The sequence below is a fragment of the Bombus bifarius genome, unplaced genomic scaffold, assembly GCF_011952205.1.
Source record: "Bombus bifarius isolate JDL3187 unplaced genomic scaffold, Bbif_JDL3187 scf7180000008163, whole genome shotgun sequence".
NCBI lineage: Eukaryota > Metazoa > Arthropoda > Insecta > Hymenoptera > Apidae > Bombus > Bombus bifarius.
Genome location: NW_022884485.1, coordinates 2,093,771 through 2,115,996, shown reverse-complemented (window position 1 = coordinate 2,115,996; position 22,226 = coordinate 2,093,771). Strand labels below are relative to the sequence as shown.

The 22,226-nt window shown below is 33.5% G+C and overlaps 5 protein-coding genes and 1 long non-coding RNA gene across 10 annotated transcripts in view; 3 read left to right on the top strand and 3 right to left on the bottom strand.

The window, feature by feature from the left end:
* Positions 1-481: 481 nt before the first annotated feature.
* On the bottom strand, positions 482-3,245 carry LOC117208852 (peptide deformylase, mitochondrial-like). The gene is made up of 3 exons (XM_033450271.1): positions 2,925-3,245; positions 2,144-2,521; positions 482-825 (listed from the first exon to the last, which is right to left on the bottom strand). Exons 1-3 carry the CDS (start codon positions 3,153-3,155, stop codon positions 733-735), a joined length of 702 nt encoding a protein of 233 aa, XP_033306162.1. The 5' UTR covers positions 3,156-3,245; the 3' UTR covers positions 482-732.
* Positions 3,246-3,667: 422 nt separating this feature from the next.
* LOC117208849 (3-hydroxyisobutyryl-CoA hydrolase, mitochondrial) lies at positions 3,668-6,274 on the top strand. Of its 3 annotated transcripts, none has more exons than XM_033450263.1 (8): positions 3,668-3,975; positions 4,044-4,239; positions 4,423-4,577; positions 4,662-4,903; positions 5,000-5,241; positions 5,313-5,532; positions 5,621-5,808; positions 5,987-6,274. In XM_033450263.1, exons 1-8 carry the CDS (start codon positions 3,973-3,975, stop codon positions 6,115-6,117), a joined length of 1,377 nt encoding a protein of 458 aa, XP_033306154.1. In that variant the 5' UTR covers positions 3,668-3,972; the 3' UTR covers positions 6,118-6,274. The 3 variants fall into 3 exon arrangements, with proteins under 3 accessions (XP_033306154.1, XP_033306156.1, XP_033306157.1); XM_033450265.1 differs by having other exon boundaries at positions 3,669-3,975; positions 4,044-4,131; positions 5,987-6,128; XM_033450266.1 differs by having other exon boundaries at positions 3,671-3,975; positions 4,044-4,131; positions 4,531-4,577; positions 5,987-6,128.
* Positions 6,275-6,899: 625 nt separating this feature from the next.
* LOC117208853 (GTP-binding protein SAR1) lies at positions 6,900-8,971 on the bottom strand. Of its 3 annotated transcripts, none has more exons than XM_033450272.1 (6): positions 8,693-8,971; positions 8,319-8,415; positions 7,966-8,085; positions 7,627-7,692; positions 7,301-7,536; positions 6,900-7,235 (listed from the first exon to the last, which is right to left on the bottom strand). In XM_033450272.1, exons 2-6 carry the CDS (start codon positions 8,359-8,361, stop codon positions 7,119-7,121), a joined length of 582 nt encoding a protein of 193 aa, XP_033306163.1. In that variant the 5' UTR covers positions 8,362-8,415; positions 8,693-8,971; the 3' UTR covers positions 6,900-7,118. The 3 variants fall into 3 exon arrangements, with proteins under 3 accessions (XP_033306163.1, XP_033306166.1, XP_033306165.1); XM_033450275.1 differs by having other exon boundaries at positions 8,829-8,971; XM_033450274.1 differs by having other exon boundaries at positions 8,615-8,939.
* A 254-nt stretch (positions 8,972-9,225) lies between these two features.
* LOC117208851 (50S ribosomal protein L1) lies at positions 9,226-11,155 on the top strand. Its single transcript, XM_033450270.1, has 8 exons — positions 9,226-9,365; positions 9,559-9,757; positions 9,836-10,040; positions 10,139-10,321; positions 10,396-10,510; positions 10,591-10,709; positions 10,784-10,881; positions 10,975-11,155. The coding sequence occupies exons 1-8, from the start codon at positions 9,356-9,358 to the stop codon at positions 11,102-11,104; spliced, it is 1,059 nt and encodes a 352-aa protein (XP_033306161.1). The 5' UTR covers positions 9,226-9,355; the 3' UTR covers positions 11,105-11,155.
* Positions 11,156-11,636: 481 nt separating this feature from the next.
* The window catches only part of LOC117208843 (cadherin-99C), a 76,619-nt gene continuing 66,029 nt past the window's right edge, over positions 11,637-22,226 (top strand). Inside the window, exon 1 of the mRNA XM_033450252.1 lies at positions 11,637-12,258. Coding sequence (XP_033306143.1) covers positions 12,256-12,258 — 3 coding nt within the window. The 5' untranslated portion in view covers positions 11,637-12,255. The remainder of the gene's footprint in view (positions 12,259-22,226) is intronic.
* Positions 12,889-15,704, bottom strand: LOC117208848. The gene is made up of 3 exons (XR_004487781.1): positions 14,836-15,704; positions 14,043-14,580; positions 12,889-13,085 (listed from the first exon to the last, which is right to left on the bottom strand). It is a non-coding gene; the product is annotated as an uncharacterized LOC117208848 (long non-coding RNA).

Below are 22,226 nucleotides of genomic sequence, written 5' to 3'. Positions count from 1 at the left end.
ACTCTAGACTCCGTCGTTATTATATTAGGGCTATACAATGCCAACAAAAGGGATGATGGTATAAATAATCTTCGTAGGCAATCCGTATGGGATAACCTTCACCCATCCTAAAATATATAGGATTGATGTCCGTGACAAAAAAATCATACAAAAAATCAATTGACGGAATCAGACGCTCACGCTAATAATTAATGGGACCTCTACGTTCGTCTTGTAGACGTCCTAGACGAAATTCGATCTTCGGTTTATGATACATCTCTAAACATCTAGAATGTTCGAAGTGCACGTGATTGCCGAATATACAGCAATTCGTGATTGATTAGCGACCGATTGGCCGGTTAATGCCCCTTTGATTTTCTTAAAAGACAGAGAATACTATCCATATGTATCATAAACCTAGACTTTCGACTGTCCTAGCAAATCTTAAATATAAAGAGAAAAGAAAAAATAAGAAGCATTGATTTAGCAATATCTCATGATATAAATGATTAAATAATTATATGTGTAATGATTACTAAACATCTTACAAATTGTTCTTCCACCGATTATTGATATATCCGCTTAATAAAGGCAAACTAATATAAATGATATAAATAATTTCAAAAAGTTTTCAAAACCACAGTATTTTATACATTATCATACTACATTTCAATTTAACTTGTTAACAGATTATATCTAACAATATAAATTCGTGTACACATTATAAAAGCTATTCTACAGAATACTTAACTTTTACAGTATCTTTTTTACATTAGTGCAATTTTCTTCGTCCCATTCTATATAGTCGAACGTAAGCGGAAACATTCTATCGGTGTATATTAAGCCCTGAAAAAAAAACAAATAATTGCATGACAATTTGTGATATCTACACAAGCATTTATCAATCAGTATATTATTACATCTCATTAACTCGGTAATAAAAAATTATACTTCATGGAGTTATTCCTGGACGAGTAAGACCACAGTTTGCTAGATTAATACCTAACGGAGTTAACCTCATCTGGTTTTCCCCTTCACATGGTTGTCTTTGTTCTATCAGTCAAAAATCATGTCCGATCTTATTTGAGAGACTTATTAGTTATTATAAATCTATCGAGTCCTAAGCAGCGCGATCGCGAAAAGTCCCAGCACATTTGAGCGCTACGGACCGCTGTCGGTATTTTCTATTTCATTGTTATCTTCTCAATAATTTTTATCGAACGAAACTTGAAATATTTATAAACTAATAGTATGCATATATAATAATACAGATGTATTTCATAAAATAACAAATATGACGAGCGCTATTTCGCCGCTTGCTTCTCTTCGCAATCGATTAAGACAAGCGCTATCGCGCTGTTCGGCATTTTTCGACTCTGTTTTTTCAAAGACCGCTGCGACTCAAACGGCTATTCTAAATTTATTTACAACCATGAGAACATCAACATAGACGAAACAAGAATTCTCATGCTGTTCATATATAAAAGACTGCTCTATAGAATGATTTTGCAAAAAGAAAAAGAGAGACCATTTATAATTCAAATGGGGGCATTCCATGTTCTAACAAATAAAATACATAATAAATTTAGTGATTGTTCTTAACATTGTCCTTAAGTATATCTACATTTTTCGATACATTACACTACAGGGGAACAGCAAAAAAATATCCTATTTTGAACAAAAAAAAAAAAATAATAATAAAGAGAATTTATATTAGATTAGAAAGTACTAGTAATTAAGTTATCCAGAATGAAACAGTTCTATAATTATATAACTAAAGACCATTATACATATCTTACATCATTAATAAGAAAAGCTATTAAAGCTAACATATTTATTGTAAGATGGTTGAAAAAATAGACAATATATTAAACAAAAACTATAATGAATAGGAAAAATTATTTAAAAACTTAATGCAGATGTTTAAGTAATTTAACAAAAATTACTTCTTCATAGTTTTACCACTTTACGATTAAATTAAATATTAAAAGTGAGAAGTTATATATTAATAGAAAAGAATATTTATTTTTTGGATAGATCTTTACAGAAAAAGATAACTTGAGAAAATGTGCAAATTCTAAAACGCGTTTTCTTCGGAAAGTATAGATAACAATTGAAATAATAAGTGACAGAAAGCAAACTGACGAAAAAAGTGGTAACTTACTTTTAAATGGTCCATTTCGTGGTGAGCGATCCTAGCTAACCAACCATTTGCTTTCCAACAAAATGGTTTTCCAAATCGATCAAGTGCTTTGATCTGAATTTCTTTCGGCCTTGGTACTTCTGCATGAAAATGCTCGACGCTTCCGCATGTTTCATAAAATATCAGTTCTTCGGGATTTATTATCTGCATTTCTGGATTAATGAAATATGTCAACGGAAAAGGATGAATTTGACAATGTGATCGTATGGTTGGATGAATCTCTTTCACATAGTCTTCCGTTACTTCGATAGCAAATACTTGCCAGGATAAACCGATTTGTGGGGCCGCTAATCCTACTGTATCAAATTTTTTCAATATTTTATATAAATGATCGAGTACCTATAGTAAATAAATAAACATACGTCATCGTCGTAAAATGGATTGCAACATAGAAAGAACAACTTTGTTATATTATTATAATATTTTTTGGATAACTTCTCTACATGTAGTTATATTTTCGCAAGAAAAAGTATCTCACAGAGTACACAGAGGTACATATTAGAGAGAGGTAATTTCCTCTTTGATATCACTTTGGTATACTAATAATAATATTATAGTTTAGTATACTAATAAGTTTAGCTATATATTTTTCTGATATTTTTCTTTTATTAAAAAACATAAATAAACAAGTTAAAATTAATTTGAAATACTTTATTGATTTGTAACAGGAAGAAATTAGATTATTGTATTATTATTAGAATAGCTATAACAATTATTTAAAAATATAAGAAACAAAACATACCTTTTGAAATTCTACCGTATGTATCTCTTTTGTGTCGACAGGTGACGCTTTCTGTCGCAAAATAGGATTACCAACTTGACAAATGTGATCATAAGGAGGTTTTGCAGTTTCGACTGTTTCTCGAAAATATATCGAAAGAAGTTGTTTAATGCTTCGAAAACTAAGAGAACGTAAATTACACTTCTGCACATTCTTCGCACATCTACTGATCAAACTGGAATATTTGAACATTGTAATGATTACTGTTTTACAGTATCTTTAAAATCGTTTAGGACAGTCAGTAGGTTATGCGTCCACAAAGGCTACAGATATGTTGGTACTGTCTTTAGCCAAAATCGCATATATATATATATATCGTATATATTCTGTTTCGGCGCGAAAATATGATACCAATTCGCCTTAGTTAGACACAAATATTGTAAATATTTCTAAGAATTACAAAAATAATCATAAAATAGTTACAAAATTGATATAATAGAGAATTTAATAAATTATTTAATATGACCACCTATTGCACAATATTATTTGCATATGATTATAGTGGTCGATTCTTTATTCTATTTAAAGTTACGGAATATTTAAAAAAAAGTATTTTTTATAAATCTCAAAAGATATTATTCTTTCACATAATATATGATATCTGCTAATAATTGCTTTCTGTATATATAATGATATTTAATTAGTATAAATGATATATGTATATGTATCTTATTATTACAATGTAACGATATGATGTATTTTTAACGTAATATAACTTTCAATTTAACTACAATGTATAAATTATGTTTTATATGCTGTCAACGTATTTTACGCTTATTACATAATATCTCGAGTGATTTCAAAATGACAACTATCATTATGTTACGCGTATGGGTGAAAAAAAACAAGAATATCAACATACTAATTTAAAGATATTCCATAACCTGTGTGATTAAACATTTCTTAATGTACTTACTGGATATGTTTGTGCTGTAATATTTTACATTATTTGTACTAATATTTTGTATTTTATTATTAATTTGTACAAAATAGATAATAAACAGCCAAAATGGTAATCATTATTTATATATGATTTTACAGTAAAGCTACAACTAACATATATATACTTTTTTTTGTTAGATAAAAAGTGGTACATTAAAACTAAATTGCATAGCTGGTAATTCAATTAATAAACTTAGGTATTTATCAGCACAAGGTTCTGGTACAGGTAAGGACATGGGTTTAAAATTTGACAATCACAATCCAAAGCCTATTATATTACCACCTGAAACAATGCCATCGACACCATATCCAACTCCTGTGGTAGAAATACCAGGTTTTTTAAAAAGAAATCTATTTTAACTATAATCATAATGAAAGATCAAGTCGTTATTAAATTCTACGTAATAGAAGTTTATTTAGTTGACAATACTTCTATGGTTGAAAATAGAATAGACGTATGAATTAAATATTGATAATAAATTAATTTATGAATTACATATATTATTACTTAACTTAGGCCCTATAGTTGAACCTACACTTCCTCAGTCGATACCTCAACCTCAACCTCAACCAGATTCTAAACCACCTACTGAAATTCCAATGCCTAATAAAACTACAATTGCAGCCAAGAAAGTACAACAAAACATAGAAGATGATGTCTTGTTTGAAGATGTATGTATATTTATAATTATAAAATAAACCAAGCAAGTGTAAAGATTAAATATTTATTATAAATATCTTTCACATTGAAATAAGGTGGGAAACAAAGGTGTTATCATATTAAATCGTCCAAAAGCACTGAATGCCTTAAATTTGTCAATGGTTGAAAAAATATACCCGGTACTTAAAAAATGGGAATCATCTAAAAGATTAGTAATAATAGAAGGTGCGGGAGAGAAAGCATTTTGTGCAGGTGGTGATGTGAAATCTATCGTTAATACATTAAGAGAAACTGAGAATAAAATCTTAGGTGAAACATTTTTCAGAAAGGAGTATACGTATGTTATAAAATAACTTAAACAATACATTCTCATATACTTTACAAATTAATAAAATTATTTAAATAATTAAATTTTTCAAATTAAATTTTTCAGTTTAAATTACCTCATTGGTAGATATAAAATACCATATGTGGCTACAATAGATGGAATAACTATGGGTGGCGGTGTTGGATTATCTGTTCACGGTAAATATCGGATTGCAACAGAGAAAACATTATTTGCAATGCCAGAAACAGCAATTGGATTATTTCCTGATGTTGGTGGGACTTTTTTTTTACCTAGGTTGAAAGGTAAATTGGGTCTTTATCTTGGATTAACTGGAGATCGATTAAAAGGTATGAGAAATTATTAAATCTGGTAATTGGCATATTAAGAGCTTTCTCATAGCTGTGTATCATGTTGAAAGGCATTGATGTAGTACTTGCTGGCATTGCGACGCATTTCATTCCTTCCGAAAAGTTACCATATTTAAAACAAGATCTATTAACAACTGAACAATCTGATGTTAAGGAAGTCTTAAACAAGTATCAATGTATAAAATTCAATCAAGAATTCAGTTTAGCACCATATATGAATAAAATTGATACATATTTTGCTGCATCATCTGTAGAAGAAATAATACAAAGGTAAAATGATTCTAACAATGATTAAGCTATGTAGGATTGTAATTTATTACTTTAATATGTACTTAATGCTTATTTTATTTTAATGAAGATTAAAAGAGGATAATTCAGAATGGGCCAAAAATACATTGCAAATGTTATTAAAAGCATCTCCTACTTCTCTAAAAGTCACTATGCGTGCTATTCAAAGAGGGAGCACATTAAATCTGTCAGACTGTTTAAAAATGGAATATAGATTAGCGTGTACTGCTTTGAGCAGAACAAGCGATTTTTGTGAAGGTGCGTATAAGTGCATGTTTATTTATAAGTGTATACTCTTTCCTTCAAAACAATTGTACTTCGTGCAAATATATAAAGCCTATTTATATTATTATTATTATTAATATTATTATTATCATTATCATCATCGTCTTCATCATCATCATCATCATCATCATCATCCTCACTGTTATTACAGGTGTAAGAGCTCTTTTAATCGATAAAGATCAGAAACCAATATGGAATCCTAACAGTTTAAAAGAAGTAACAGATGCTTATGTAGATCAACAATTTACAAAACTTTTAGAAGAAAAAGAATTGCAGCTTTGAAACTGATCAGAATATTAAGGAAATGGCACAATAAATGAATATTATATAAAATATAACTCGCGCGCGCGCGCACACACACACACACAGCAGACAGACACAAAGTACACATTATGTATGAAAAATAATGAACAAAATATATAAGTGTTTATAATTATTATGTTAATATATACAAATTTTATTTCCAAATCCTTTCCTAATTTTTTGTTAATCAAGTTTGCACAAACATTTATATAATTAAGGACAATTTGTGATTTTTTACAAGATTTTATTAATATCTCAAAAAATTGCTACCAAAATGTAACTACTACAATATTGATAGTTCTGTAATGAAACGTATGTGCTTCCACCCTTTTTATAATTCGTACTTGTATTTTATTTAAAAAAGAAAAAAAGAAAGTGATTTTTAAAAAGGAGAAATGACAGTGTATTAAGCAAGCAAGATGTATCACTTCCTGCTTTATTCATATCTTTACTTTTGAAGTAAAAAAGAAAAACCAAACCAAATACATTTACAACATTATAATTTTTAATTTTGAGAAATTTGCTTCAGATATTTTCAATGTAATTAGAACATTTACATTATAAAAAATAATTTTAAGAAACACTTAAAATCCTTAAATAGTTTATTACTTTATTTATCAAAATGTTTATATCATTTTTATTATGTCAAGTACTTCCATAATATAATTTGCAAAATGACAAAAATTCACAGAATTTGTATGGAATTAAAAAAATTTATATAGATTGTAGGCTCCATGTATTAAAATAAAAGAAATTAGTTCTATCACGTTTGTCATATTGTATTTTTTGGATGTTTTTTTTAAAACTTATTTGCACTGTTCTGAATCTGTTTTATTGCAGTTTATATATTGATATTCCTTTCCTACTGCACAATTCACATAAAGGATAATACACTTCTGTAATAACATCCAATATGAATCAGAGGAAAGGGAAATGTAGTAAACTGCCACAAATCTGAGTATTTAAATCATTTTATGCATTCAGTCAATGTACTGAGCAAGCCAGCGAAAGCCTTCGCCATACCCTTGTCTTTTCAGTACTGAACACATAAATAATTCCAGTGGACGACCAGATATTTCACTGCGAGAAATTTTTCCCTAGAATTTATATGTACATTATGGATTATATGATTATACATGTCAAACAAATTGTAACTATCTACCTTTCCTGTTGTTTGACCATACAGGTTGAAGTAATTTCTAAGTTCATCCTCTGATGCTGCACCTGGTTTATCGATTTTATTACCTAGCACTAAAACTGGACATGCACTAAGTTGTTCATCTGTTAAAAGTGCATCAAATTCAGCTTTTGATTCTGGTAACCGTGATGTGTCACTTGCATCAACAAGGAACACTATGGCGTCCACTGCAGGAAAATAGTCTTTCCAGACTCTTCGAGCTATAAAGGAAGAATGTCTCGTTGTTTTAACAAAAATAATATTGTACAATTTAATTATAGCCAGCACTGAAACAAGTCAATTAATTATACCTTGAGGATGTCCTCCAAGATCGAATGTTGTGAACCTCATGTTTCCAATAGAAAGTTCTTCTGATGCTGAAGCATAAAAACATACGCGATACCATTATATAATGTACTATGAATAAATTTAATCACTGAATTGTAAAGTATAATTAAAAAATATTGAGACTGAATTGGCATAAATCAAAATTACTTAAAGATAAATATCTGGAATCAACTTTTTGTAAGAAATTTTTGTATTAAGCTATAAATTATATGTATATTAAGTAAAATTACATAAGAACAATTGTGTCGTATGTAAATTTTTAGATATACATGTATATATAAATTATCTTGAATATTGATTACTTGGATGCAATGTAGGCACATGTTGAGCTAATCGATCATCTTTTAGCATGTGAAGTAATGTAGTTTTGCCTGCATTATCTAAACCAAGAAACAAGAGTTTACCACTCTTCTTCCAAAGACCTAAAAATTCAAAGCAAGAATCATACACAATACACAAACAAAAATCAATGTTAAAGATATTTAACGATCTAACAAAATTTGTATGTTTTTTTATTAGGGAAAAAAAGAATATAATAAAGTCAATTCACATGCATCTTTAGCATGACTTTATAAATATAATACAAATGTATTATATACATAGATCAAGATATATATTAAAAATACATATACAAAATTATGGAAATTACACTCACCAAGATAATTCAAAACACCTGCAAACCAGTCCCAAATGAACATATTTGTAGATATGAATGAATGTCAGCTCTACTATATACTAACTATCGAATGACTCTGCAACAATGACGAGTTGACAAGATTATTATGTGTAAGTAATTGCGGTTATAATAGAAGCCACCTATTAGATTCATTACAGCCTTGATACAACTCAAGATATATCTAAATTATAAGAAAAGCTCTACTAAAGTATATAAGTATAAATAATAGTATCAACAACTGGTTATCTATGGTCAAACAAACATTAAATCATTACCGTTTATTACATCGAAATGAAGAATGGTATTTGGAATATAATCGGTGAACGATTACAGTTGAAATTCGATAGACTTACCAGATCTCGCCTACGAATAACAGTTTTATAATGTTTAGTTCACCACCACCAAATCGCAAAATTGCAAACGGGTCAGAAAAGCGTTCGCATGGTATAATTATGTAAAACTCGTTTCTTCGTCACTGGACTAACGTACCCTATATGAAATATATGAAGCTGCAAAAGACGGAGAAAAAGTGTTTTTCTTGCTATACAAAGCACAACTTTAACGAGCCTAGTTGGCTGGCAGTTGGCACTGATGACGTCTACTTCCGTCTGCCATATTGTCAAAATAGTGCTGTTTCATAAATGCACTAGATTAATTACTTCGAATTTTATTCCATTTTTCAAGTTATCATTTTGCATATGTATGATGACAAAAGTTATATCTGTTTAGTTTTTCTTAAACCAATTTACTATATTCTGTGATTGCAACGAAGGATTATGAAAACATTTTGACGTTACAGAAAGAAAGAAATAGAATTTTTATGTACAACGAGTATTTACATTATAGTTATAAAAGATATACAATATATATAGTAACTTAAACAGGTTGTCAACAATATCGTTTAGTTTTTATTATTTTATTTATATCGGGTGTTTAGAAACATAATATCCCTAGTATGTATTTTATTTGGTAATTGTCTTAACCTATTTAAGCTTGTTTTATGTACAATCACGACAATGTTAGCAAGTAAGTTATTTTTAATTTGTATATATTTTCAAAACATGGTTGTCTTAATAAACCTATATAATACATTTCACGAAGCGTATCAGAAAATTATATATGATACATAGAATTTTGTCCATAACCTGCAATGTACTTTTCGGATATGGATATATAGTTATTGGTTTTATTTTTGAATAATTTTAACTAATATCTGCAGGTTGGTTGATAAACAGTTTCCGTAGTACATATAACCATAATGCTGGATACAATATAGGTTCATACATGTTTATGCAAAGTCGCGATTATGCAGCTAGGAAAGGAACAAGAGAAAGGAGGAGGTTAAAGCTTAGAAAGAAGAAAGTTAAGGCAGTAGTTGAAAAAGTGGGATTTATTCCACATAAACAGCGTAAGAAGGAGTGAGTAATTTGTAGTTTCGAGTTTATTGTCATAGTATATATTGTTACAATGTATAGAGTACCTTGATAATTTAACAGTACGAAGGTGGAAGTTTGTCCACTTACTACCATCAATGAAAGTTGGAAATGGAAAGCAGTCGACGATGTGTACCTAGTAAAATACCATCAGCAGCCGGTGTATTCATTAAAAGAAGCTATAGAAAATCACCGTGAAACACATCATCCAACTATGTTTAATAAGCCTAATGCAGTTGTTAATGCATTTATAGAATTAGATATGAGGGTAAAAAACGATGATTAATATTTTTATGTAGTTTTTATCATATGTCAAAGTAGACAAAGAATACTTTTCTAATAGAAGCGTTTTATAAAATATACTAGCGTGAGAAGAAGAATAGGTTTCTTGATAGATTTACGAGAATCATTAATACACCACATATATTTACTTATGGGGAAAATAAGAGAACGGTATTAGCCTTTTGCAAGAATCTCCAAGAACAGGAGGATGCTAAAAATGCTGGAGCTGACTTAGTCGGTGGTGTTGAACTGATAAAAAGGATTCAAGTAAGTTAAAGCATTACACAGTAATGGTATATAACATTATAAAATATGTATAAATATAAATGTAATTATTACAGAATGGGACATTTGCTTTCAAAGAATATGATTGTATCGTAGCTCATGCTGATATTTTAACCGACTTGTTATTAGTTAGGGGCTTGCTAAAAAAGAGATTTCCAAATTTGAGAACAGGTAAATAAACATAGTCATTAAACATAAGGGCTTGTTTACAATTATTAAATTTTGAAATATCAATAACTTAAATATTTCAGGTACTTTGGGTAATAATATGAGCCAATTAGTTAGAAAGTACAAAGATGGGATCGCATACACTGCAGAGCCTCATAATTCTTTCAAAGAATATGGTCAAATTAACGTGACTTTTGGTTTGGTAAATTCTTAACGTATAACATTGTACAAAACTTGATAAAGAATATGTATTTAACCTGTTTGTTTAATTATTAGCTTAACATGAACACACAGGAATTGGAAGAAAACTTTTCCTCGCTAATTAATGACGTTGAATCGATGAGACCAAAACGCGATGGATTATTTATCGAGAGGTACATATATGTATTTAAATTGGTAAATAATACACGAAACTTTCATGAGATAGCAAAGTAGCACAATAATGCAAACATTTAAAAACGTTGCAGAGTTCAAATTAGTAGTGAATTGTCTAAAGAATTGTTTAAAATTAACTATCAAGATTACCTTGCAACAAGTAATAAAGAGGAAACAAAAGAGCAAGAACAAGATGAAACAGCAATTATTACTACGAATTAATTGTTTGATGTACCGCAAATAAAATTATTCCTAACTATAAATTAAGCGTTATATTATTGTTGTTTACCTATTCCACAAATATATTATTTGTGTGTGTGTGTGTGTGTGTGTGCGCGCGCGCGCGCGCGTTTTTGTGTGTATGTACATACATACATACATACAACATGTATATATATATATATATGCCATTAATTGGTTGGTACAATTATTTTCTACGAAATGTAATATCATAAAATTTTCCATACATAGTGTACGTATGTAGGTATATGTACATGTCCCACATTATCTTACTTTACCGTGTTAAAATAAAAAGATTTGTTCAGAACATTCTACATACACGTATTTAAGAGTATATTAAGTCTTAATTGATACGAATATATCGAATACAACATATTAAGATTTGAGGTTTAAATATTTCGGGGATATAATATGATAATAGACTCTATTTATATATAAATATTCGCATATAAATATATTGATGTATGCAAGTAGAGAGCACGAATATGAAAGGATAAGACGAAGCGAAGTGAAGCAAAGGTAAAGAGAATGGAGAATGGTGAGCGATCGTGGTGGTGAATAGAGTGGAGGGGCAACGGCTTACCTACCTGCCCGGTTGAGAGCTCAGTCGGTGTCCGCCAGGTTGAAAATCCGTGACTTCTCCTCGTTTCGTACGTGACTTTTCCCATTTTTATTAAAACGGCGCGAGAAAAGTCGAAAAAAAAGATATGAAATACAGCGAAACATATAGAGCTGACAACTACTCTTTATTCAATGCTGGTTAAAACGTCCGTTGATGAAATTGACGATGAACATCAGATTTTCTTAAATTAGCAGAAAGTCAGGAAGACGTTAGACAAGGCTTTTTCTGTGCAAACTCGATTACAGTGGATGTGAGTGCGCGCTTCGATACATGCGCGATCCCACGCGTGTCGCAAACAACGTGTGTGTGTGTTTACATATGGTGATCTGTGTCGACTGTGTAACAACCAACAAGCAAGAATCGTGATTTTGGATTGCAGCAAATTCGTCGACGACCGATCAGTGTTACCGGCTATTTTATAGACATGCTTGGGTTCGACAGCAGACAGTAACACTAGGTGACACACCGGCGTATATAACACACGCATGAGCATACACTAGCGCACACAGTTATGGTAAGTACATATATATACTACTTATGAGAATGTGTCCAGTTGTCCAAGTACTGAAACTCTGTTCGACGTGATAGACGTTGTAGGATAAAATCATTGTTTCATTGAAATATCTAATTTAATAAATTTTATTATTTATGTTTAATAACGCATTTAGCCGATTGTAAGAATCATGCATATATTATATATAATTTATTTTCAAAACTATATATTTTATTCATTTTACGTATATTACGCCTGAAAAGAGAAAAATGCTTTATTCTATACATAGCAGATGGTAGCAGCGTGCATTTGAAATGCGTTTTTTGTTTAGCTTTACAATAGGAAAGAAGAGGGAGGGAGAAGATTAAATAGAGTGAAATACAAAGAAATTGATATTTTTCTATAAAATATATCATTCTAAACTGAAATTGTATTATATATATATATATGTGTGTGTGTGTGTGTGTGTGTGTTTGTGTGTGTTAAATTGCAAAGTTGAAGCTACAATTCGGTGGTACGACTTTATCCGAGATGTATCGAAAAATAGTTAAATTTACGCATTGTTGTATCGAAAATAAAAAAAGGGAACTCGTGTATAAAATCAGGTATAAAATCGCATCGTTCACATGCTCTTTTTTCACTTATCATAGGTAACGTGTTAAAATTGACGCAAAGAATAAAAAGAAGTTGTGAGTGAGTTGGAATATTGAAGCTGGTGTAATGGAATATTTGAATTGAGATAGTTAAATCGTGAAAAATCCAATAGATTCATTGAATCGTACTTACGTTATCCTATCGTCAATAGTTGGCGCTGTGTACCAAACGTTTGATCGCTTTCGAAATAAAGTCTAAAGAAAAGAAGAAGAAGGTAATTAAATATTTTTGTTGCGATATGTATTCATCATCTGTCGTACATTTTACGACTCGAATCGTTGCGAATTTCTTATCGTTTGAGATTTGATGAAACCGGTTGTATCAAATGTAAGTAGCGATTATTACAATCAAATTTGTGACATGCATCGAGTTTAATTATAAGAGGTATAGAAGTGTTTGGCACAAATCAAGTATTTCATCAACTGTGAAATTGAATCGAATCCGGCAGGTGAAAGCGTTTTGTTGCTACGTGGAATCGAAGCATATTACGAAGAAGTAAATGCACGTATGTCGAATCCTTGTATGCACAAGGATTGTATGTACATGCCAACACGTGCTACTCGATGGGGATAAAGATAACAAGTCAGAAGCAACAATCGTTCATTCACGTTGCTGGTAATAACAGGGTTGCGAACACGTTCACTCTTTGATTGACGTTTTATTTTATTATGACGTTTGGATAAACAGTATCGATAAATTGTTTTTTTTATCGTGAATACGGAAAGGTTAAATATCAGTATGAAATCGATCATTTCCAAGATCCAACTTTTAGACTCTTAAGTTTATTAGTATAGGTATAAGTTTATAAGTTTGTTAGACTTTTAGTGTAAAGATAAAAAAATAATCTCGACGAGTGTTTAGAGTATATTAAGTGATTTTTTAACATCACACAAAGTCTTTACGACTCTATAAAAAGATCTATCGTCTTCGTATAAATAATCTCTTGAGTTTTTCTTTAATCATTTATCGAGGCTAAATTGTAACACTTTGTTCACATAACAGTATCCAACATCGATATTGTCACGATTCAACGACAGTTTGTACCGATATTATGAAATTGTTCTTTTCTATACGCGTATTCTTAACGAGTTGTTCGGTTAGTCATGCGTGTAGATTGCTGCAAAACTTCTACAAGCTAATGCAAATGATACCTTTAGGGCTACGTAGGTATCTTTGGTTTGACGTTTCCTTTTCCTGTCTCCACCGACGCGCGGTTGTACCTACTCTAATTGCAACGTAATTATGCAATGCGAAAGAATTCCCTCTGTACTGTGTAGTCTGTGACCTGTAGTCCCTGTAAACATTTGATTCCACGCATCGTGATGCCTATAAAAAGTTACTAATTAATATTATTGTGATACGCACGGAGTAATTATGTTAAACCGCAAACTCTATTCTTCCGCCTGTCTTGACAATCATAATAAATATTGTTTCATCGTGCTGTTGGCGTATCATGAAAGTCTAGACGAGATACAGCAGCGTGGTTTGATCGTTCAATGGCAGACGGTGGCTTCTTACTCTTTTTCCTCTTAATCCACCTTTGAACTCGATTTTCTTCTTTTTTTTTTTCACTCTGGGAAAGTTAGGAGGCAGCGCAAATTCCCTCGAGTTCCAAGACTCATTCAGTCCCCAAAGCGACTCGCAAACCTCGTATCGGAAATCTCTTATCTCTGTAAATCTGAGAACAATCTGCACACATAACGAAAGACGCTTAAGTGGAAATTCTGGCACTTGCCCTCCAATTAAATAACATTTCCTTTATCCATACAACGATAATTCGCTTATAATTTTTAGGCTACTATTTTTCCGTAAATACATGACTAGAGACATGTGTAGATCTACATAGAAGCATTCTATGCGGCGGTACAATTAAGTAGATAGTGCGCGAGAATTGTGCGAGTGATTTTATCCGATTCTATCTCAATCAATATTTCTGTAATTTACCTTGTTCCGCATCGCGGTTATCTGCTTTTCCGCGTATACCTGTATCTATTCTATCTATTGCTGCAAGTAACAAGAAGCGAGAGGATAATAATCCCCATCTGACTTTCTATCAATGTGATCTTCATCCGAACAGCCAACCTGTAACAGAATGTCCGTACGTGATCGTGATAGCGGCATATGTGTGTGCCTGTGTGTGTGTGTGATTTACTTTCGTTACCGTTACCTGGCATAGTTACGAACCTTCTAAGATGTACGTATTACGTTCCGAGTAGTTGAAATATCTGGTCTTTTCGTTGAACGAGTAATAGAAAGAAAAGTTGGAAATAACCACGATCGATCGGACAAAGGGGGAAAAGGAGAAGAAAAGCTGGACGATATACGTATAATTCGCGTTAAGATATAACATGTTAAACCAAAAGAGGGACAAAAGTGCAAGGGGTTAACGTCGATCGCGACAAGTTTTTCTCCGATCGACAGTCTCTGATAGAAAACCTGCCTATCCACTTTGCCATTAGTTTCAGACGTCTCCTGTGGTCAACTTCTAAGTGGATTCGCGTGTACTTGTGATTCTTTCGGTTAAATCATGTGGCACGCACAATCTCGAAATCATCGGCCATGGCAGTGTTTTATCGTTGTTTCTTAAGAAAGAACTTTGCTCGATTGTTGTGGAAATTGATAAAACGTAGTAGGTGGAAAGGGAACGCGTAAAAGGGATCAACAGGTATCGGCCTTGGAAAAATGACAGATACGAAATGGTTATCGTATTAGAGTCGACCGGTTTTTCTTGTTGCCGACTTCCTTCGTGCGACATATACTGTTTCCTCCGATTCGACGACGAGTGGCACTCCCAATTTGTTATCCGCATCCTTTTAAAAGCAAGATTTTTTTGTTTTTTTTATTTGGTAGACTATTTACAATCGATTCTCATTAAGAATTATAAGTAAATACTTTTGACGTGGTACTGTAACTTGGATTATAAGAGTTTATAGTATGTTTGATTCTAGTTGAATCTAATGCTTCGATCTAAAGAGTATTGTCTTTTTAATCTGCGGATCTGGTCCGTTGTGTCAAGCAATTGGATAACTAATGGGTTTTGGCGGTTGTTAACTCTTATATTATATCTGTTTCTGAACTTGGATGTTTCTTCTTTAACTGTGGGTATCTTAAGGTCGCGATGTATTGTTTCGTTGGTAACATACCAAGGATCTATTAGCATCTATTAAGGATCTTAGAGTTTTTGATTGGAATAGTAATTAAAAGCAAAAGCACCAAAGTGTTCAACTTTCCGTAAAGCGTGCTCATGTACTTATAAAATACAAACTTTAGGTATCAATGAAGTCGAACGAGATGCGAGGATATGGAACGTGATAATGGGCATACGCTTGAAAATAATTGTTCTCTTTCGTAATTTTCTTTGTTTTTTTTTTGTCGTAATTTATAACGTTTTTGATGAAAGGTATTTAGTTTGCATGTAAACGTTTCGGAGAAAATGCTAGAAAAACTGGTCTGTTGAACCAGAGAAAGCGAAAGCTGAGTGCTACTAGTTCTATCGGTATGTTTTTATATTTTGTCTGCTCGATTATTACATAAGACCGTTACCACGAACGCGTACAAGTACGATTGGTAAATGTAAATTCGGCCGGATCACCAAAACGAGTCGATTGAATTATTATGATTATAAAATGTCAGGAGTCGCATACACCTATCCCATAATTGGATAACGCGAAAGTCGTAGATATTCGGTCGTAAGTTGTACCTGTGTTTCGACGAAACGTTCGTTTCACTAGGAAAGCTGTTATTAGAAAATCGAATACGCGGACTTGTACAACACAAATCGATTTTAAGGTTGTTGCCGTATAAAAAAAACTTGGATTACATTCGAGATTTCAAGGAAAATCAATCGAAACGAAGTTGCGCGAGAATTCGAATGTTTCGACTATTTATATATTCGACTATAACGTTTCTATAACGTTGACTATAACGGTCATTAAAGTGGAACTAAATAAAGAATTACAGAGACGCCGAACGACGAATGTGTTGCAGGCGAGTATACGTACGATTTCGATGCATAGGATAGATAAAGAGACGAGTAGAATACGCACGTAGCTGTAACAAAAGAGCGAATTCTCATAGAGATTGAATTAATTTGGTAGGTACATGGCTTTTTCCCACGTCTCAGACATACTGTTTTCGCGTGTTGGAAAACGTGTGACAGCGATCGCTGAATCTTAGATGCACCACCGAGATAAACGTGGTCTTCCTGCTTCTTAACAAACTCGGCGTTAACAGCTGTCTGGAATCAGGACGTAAATGCAGATATAAACGCTACTTGTGTAAATTTTCCATCGTACATAGGTTTCTTGAAAATCGTCGTTATTAAACGTGTTATTCGTTGTAATATTGACACGATTACGCGACACGATATAACTTTGGCGAAATTATTGTCACGTTATACGTTGCTTCGATCTTAACGTATTCGGCATCGCAGTCTTTCGCCGATATTCTGCTTTTTTCGAAACGTTCGAACGTATCGCTGTTATTACTTAATCGACTAAATCGTCCGTGTATTTCTGCATATTCGATTACTTGGACGTTGAACGACGGTCGATACAGTACTCGATAGCTTCGTGAGTCATCGTTGTGTATCGTTTCACGGTACAATTTCGTGCCATGGAAATCTAGTTTCGACTTGATTGTGTGTTTTTTTTTTTTTTTTTTTATTCCAATAAGAAAATTCTATAACGAGCGTATCGCCACTCTATAACCAGCGTTACCAAGAAAATTTCATGGATCGCTTGCAATTTCTCTTGGATCTTTGGATCATCGTGTGAAGTCGTAAATGATCACGAATGATCTACTGTGGCAACGAACGCAGTTTTACGCTTAGCTTCGGGAGTCGTTTCACTCGACGCGGCTTGGCACGAGATTTTACTCTGTTTAGATTTTAGATCATGCATTACCTTCTTCTCATCAACGTTAATTAGCGGTGCAAAGACAATGTACCGCAATATCCTCTCGCATGAGATATTCTAACATAAAAGTTGGATATTGTTAGAATGCGTGTTTGCACACCCACAGATATGACATTTAGCTAGTCTACGTGTATCCATCGTTTCAAGTTAATTGCCGTCTCTTGTTCTAATTTAGCAGAACCGAATATCGTATATAATTACGTAAGCGTGCCTTTCTTCTTTAAACTAATTCTGTTTTTTCAGATACTTTACTGTAACTGCTGAAACTGGGAATACGCGTGTATAAATGTTGTATTATTAACTTATCAAAGACGATGTGAATATACGTAGAACGTAGAATGAAGTTGACCGATGATCAAACTATAAGCGTTTCTCTTACGAATGCATGCTACCGTTCTTTTATTCTTTTTGAACGCGTCTCTTGTATCGACAAGTAGCTATTTCGAATTCGTCGAGAACGATTTCGATTTCGCGAATTTTCATATCGCTGCTATACCTGATTGCTGTTCCAAATGAAATTATAGATACGAGTTGCATAATTTTTGGCGGAATGCGAACGACGCGAGCGCGTGCATGAGCCTTGATGACTAGGAGCCAAATATAATCGTGTACACGCGTTTCAACGTACGGAAAGAAACGGATTATACGAACGAATGTACAATGTACAGTTAGACGAATTGGCCAAGTCGAAGAAGAGGTATCGCGAGCCGTAAGGAGGCAAAAGGGGAAGAGGAAGAGGGGCGAACGTTGGCGTGGAAAGGAGGCCATGGCACCGTGGTGACTTGACCGTCGTCACCGTTATATCTGCGCCTACTGCGAACCACCTCGGTTCACCTTGATTTACGACTAGTTTCGACGTTACGTTTGACCTCTGCATCCACCTGTTCCGAGTGAACACAGCAGTGCATAGACATAGCAGACCCCGGGCAACAGGTATTAGCCGAATAGGACACGCGGAGAATAAATTAGGACAGCGTTGATACTCCAATCGCGAAGACAGATTGCTGTAACGTGATGTTGAAAACACACCTTTTTCGTAGAAAGAAACTATTTCTTCGAAGCGAAATCGTCGAATCGAAATACGTTTACGTGAAAGAGGAGAGAATGCAGGATGAAATATGGAACATTAAGCGCAGTTGGAGAATGTTGAAAACTTTGTAGATACGTACACGTAGATAAGTTTGAGATTAGGCGATCTTTCGATGCAAAGTCTTGCAAAATTGAACGATCAAAAGTTGCGAACCTTCCTGCCTATCGTGTTTTTCATGGTTCTTGTTCGCTCCTGTAAGCGTCCTTCGAAGGTGCGAAGCAAAGCGTGTTTCGATCGTTTTTTTAGCTTGTCTGATTGGTCGCCCCTTGTATCGCGTCGCGTCATATCATGGCGAACAACGAAATAAGTGGCTGTAATGAATTCTCGGTGGCTAAAATATCTCTACGGAACGAATGTCGCGTCGCAAACGGCGACAGCAGTCGTGTATTATTTATATAGGAACGATGATTGGAAAGCGAATACGGAACGAAAACGCAAACGATCGATTTGGCAAATTACTTCGTACAGATCGATGGTTCCTTAATTAAACGATCTAATGATCTAATGATCTAATGATCTTCTCTATTGCATTTACTATGTAGTTTCGAAGGAATGCGATCGTTCGTAGATTTATTTTCTAATTTCTAGTACGCTCGGTTTCGGAGAAATTGCGCGATTGTCGTACACGCAGAGGCATTCCCGTGATCGTTCGTTTCTGATTTTCATTTTTCCCCGTGGTCTCGTTCCTCCTTTTCATCGCGATCAAACGAAAAATGATGTATGGAGTAGTATTTGCAAGTAATAATAACGAACAAACACCAGAGCATGATATATGCAGCGGGATTTCGTTTATCTGTACTCAATTAATCAGAACGAATCCCTGTCCGACGTTTGATTTACCGAACTTACCGCTCAGCTCCTCTTACGCCAGACGTTCCACTTAACCGTATGCAAGTACAGAGTACGTGTATCGCGATACGTACTATTCGATTAATTTTTTACGTAATTAGATCGATCGGTTATTTGCCTTGATATAAATTATGGAATAGAGAAGAATTCATTCGCCGAGTATCGTCGAATTATAACCTTTGAAATTTCTTACTTCTGAAACTGAATTATATCTTAGGAACGTTTATATCGAGCCGTGGAGCCGTCTCTCACAACACAATGCCGTTCAATCCGCTTTCCCCACTCTATGGCCAGATGGCCAGATCTCCCAAATTGTTATTTCGTTAAACGTAGTGCTACTATCTATTTCAAATAAACGGATCAACGACATCGATGATAGCTTTTTATCTATTCTTTTATAGCTTTTATTAGCTTGCTGTGGAAAGCGAATGTACGTCTTCCTTTATAACCCCATAGATTTCCTGCAATTCGTCCTCCTGGTAGACGTTCGGTAGGTTGCTGCATCGGTTCAGAGTACAACGTCGGGCTAATTGTTTACCTGATCCTCTAGAACTGTAGGAAATGCCGTCGCTAATACATACTATTCGTATACTTTTGTACACTAAACGTATAAAACGAAGAATTTTGAGTAGGCCGGTGTTTGAAAATGTATCAACTTGCATCGGAGAAGTTCAAACATTATTCTCATATGCGTAATTCTTTGTCGTTGTGTAATTCGATAAAATCGAAGAAAAAGAATTTTCGCAACAAAAAATATCTGTTCGCTTAACTCGATTAGATTAAGATTAGATAAAGATGGCGATAAACTGACTACGATGCGTTAATTAAGTTTTTAAGAAAACAGAGTCTAAATTGGAAATTATAAGAATAGTATTGGACACTGCATTCGCTGAAACGTTTGTCAGTATGATCAGTATGGATCGATCATAAAACAGTCGGAACAAATTGAAAGGTATACGCTTGCTTCTAAACTCGTTTCTGTATGTTACGGAATGTCTTCCAGATCGAGTCACCAATTTACGTATTCCTTTCTTTAGAGGGGCGCGGTGCTTTTAACCATGCTGCTGGCTACTGACCGTGCCCATTGATCGTGATTGTGAGATACACAGGTTGTAGAGTAGGTAGCCAGATGCAGGACACGAGCAAGGGATAAGATGGGAAGAGGCTAGATTATAGCCGGGCGCGGAGAAAAACGAAGGTGAAGGTAAAGATGCGCGAAGCCAGAAGTCGAGTCGAAATTCCTGTGTGAAAAGGAATCACGATCAAAAGAACGTACACGAAACGTTCCAAAGGGAATGAATTTTTCAAGATTCTCGTCGACGACTTTTCATACGTAGTATGAAATTCGCCGATCAAGTCGAAATTTTGTCCAAGCTTTTCGAAAAACGGCGAAAATGGCGAATGTTATCGTCGGAATACTGTAATAATCGTACGCAAAAATATTTTACGCGAGTATAAAATGTTTGGATAATTTCAATGGGACTTTCGCTTTAAGATCGATCGCCAATAGCTGAGAAAAGTTAGGAAATTGGCAAGAAAATTATGTATACCGTCTATCGAACATATTTCGCTAATCGAAGATAGATTCGGTTGTATGTCAGTTTTTATTAAAAACGAAAGTATATTTTATTAAAAGTTTAATAAATCATATATCTATCTATAATAATAAATTATGTATTTTATTAAAAGCGAAGATATATTTTACGTTCTACTAAATAATAATCTCGGAATTAACGCGTAAAACACATAGGTATATGATAGATAATGTAAAATATAAATGTAATAGATGCGTAGTAAAGAATTCTCTTGGATATTTTCTTAAATTTCTTAAAGTTATAATTTTCTGCTCTTCTTTTGTTATAATATCTTACCTCGTACCTATGTAAGCATTAATTAATTTCGTAATATCTTCCAAGTGTTTCTCGCGTAAGAAAGATACAGAATTGTGGCTTCCTACCTAAGGTTCACAGTTCCGTGTCGAACGGTGCGCGATCAACTCGTATTTCCAACCACGATCACCTAAATGTTTAATCATCGGACAGGAAAAGAAATTTACCCGTATCGTGTGTCTCATAGATATATCGAATTACAATTATCGCACGGAGTTTCAAAGAAGGGGCCAAGTTGCTTGTTACTTGTTACGAGTCCGCGATACCCCTGACTCTTGTCACCTCCATTTTCAGTAGTTAAAAACCTAAAATACAGGTCAGATCCATGATCCGTAGTAGCACCGTCTTGTAGCTGCTGCGTTGTTCGTACAGCCGGCGTCGTCGTTACGGCAATTCTACGCGAACTTTCAACCACGAACGCTTCTTAAGCAATTTTTCTGATTACTTAGAAAGCTGGACGCGGCACCTTGGACGTGGAAGATCTTTCAATACCTCGTTTTTAAAATCTTTTCCTGTATGCGTAAGCGCGTAACCGTCGCTCGGCCTACCTCGGTTTCCAAAATACTCGCAAAAACCTGTCGATACCAGCAC

Coding starts and splice junctions, on each gene's coding strand:
- LOC117208852 (XM_033450271.1), bottom strand. CDS start 3,155: ATGTTCAAATATTCCAGTTTGATCAGTAGATGTGCGAAGAATGTGCAG. Junction 2,522..2,924: donor ATACGGTAGAATTTCAAAAG/GTATGTTTTGTT, acceptor TATTTACTATAG/GTACTCGATCATTTATATAA. Junction 826..2,143: donor ACGAAATGGACCATTTAAAA/GTAAGTTACCAC, acceptor TTTTTTTTTCAG/GGCTTAATATACACCGATAG.
- LOC117208849 (XM_033450263.1), top strand. Junction 4,240..4,422: donor TCCTGTGGTAGAAATACCAG/GTTTTTTAAAAA, acceptor TACTTAACTTAG/GCCCTATAGTTGAACCTACA. Junction 5,242..5,312: donor AACTGGAGATCGATTAAAAG/GTATGAGAAATT, acceptor TCATGTTGAAAG/GCATTGATGTAGTACTTGCT.
- LOC117208853 (XM_033450272.1), bottom strand. CDS start 8,361: ATGTTCATTTGGGACTGGTTTGCAGGTGTTTTGAATTATCTTG. Junction 7,537..7,626: donor TCTTGGAGGACATCCTCAAG/GTATAATTAATT, acceptor CTTCCTTTATAG/CTCGAAGAGTCTGGAAAGAC. Junction 7,236..7,300: donor ATGGTCAAACAACAGGAAAG/GTAGATAGTTAC, acceptor TATAAATTCTAG/GGAAAAATTTCTCGCAGTGA.
- LOC117208851 (XM_033450270.1), top strand. Junction 10,041..10,138: donor TTATAGAATTAGATATGAGG/GTAAAAAACGAT, acceptor AAAATATACTAG/CGTGAGAAGAAGAATAGGTT. Junction 10,882..10,974: donor GATGGATTATTTATCGAGAG/GTACATATATGT, acceptor AAAACGTTGCAG/AGTTCAAATTAGTAGTGAAT.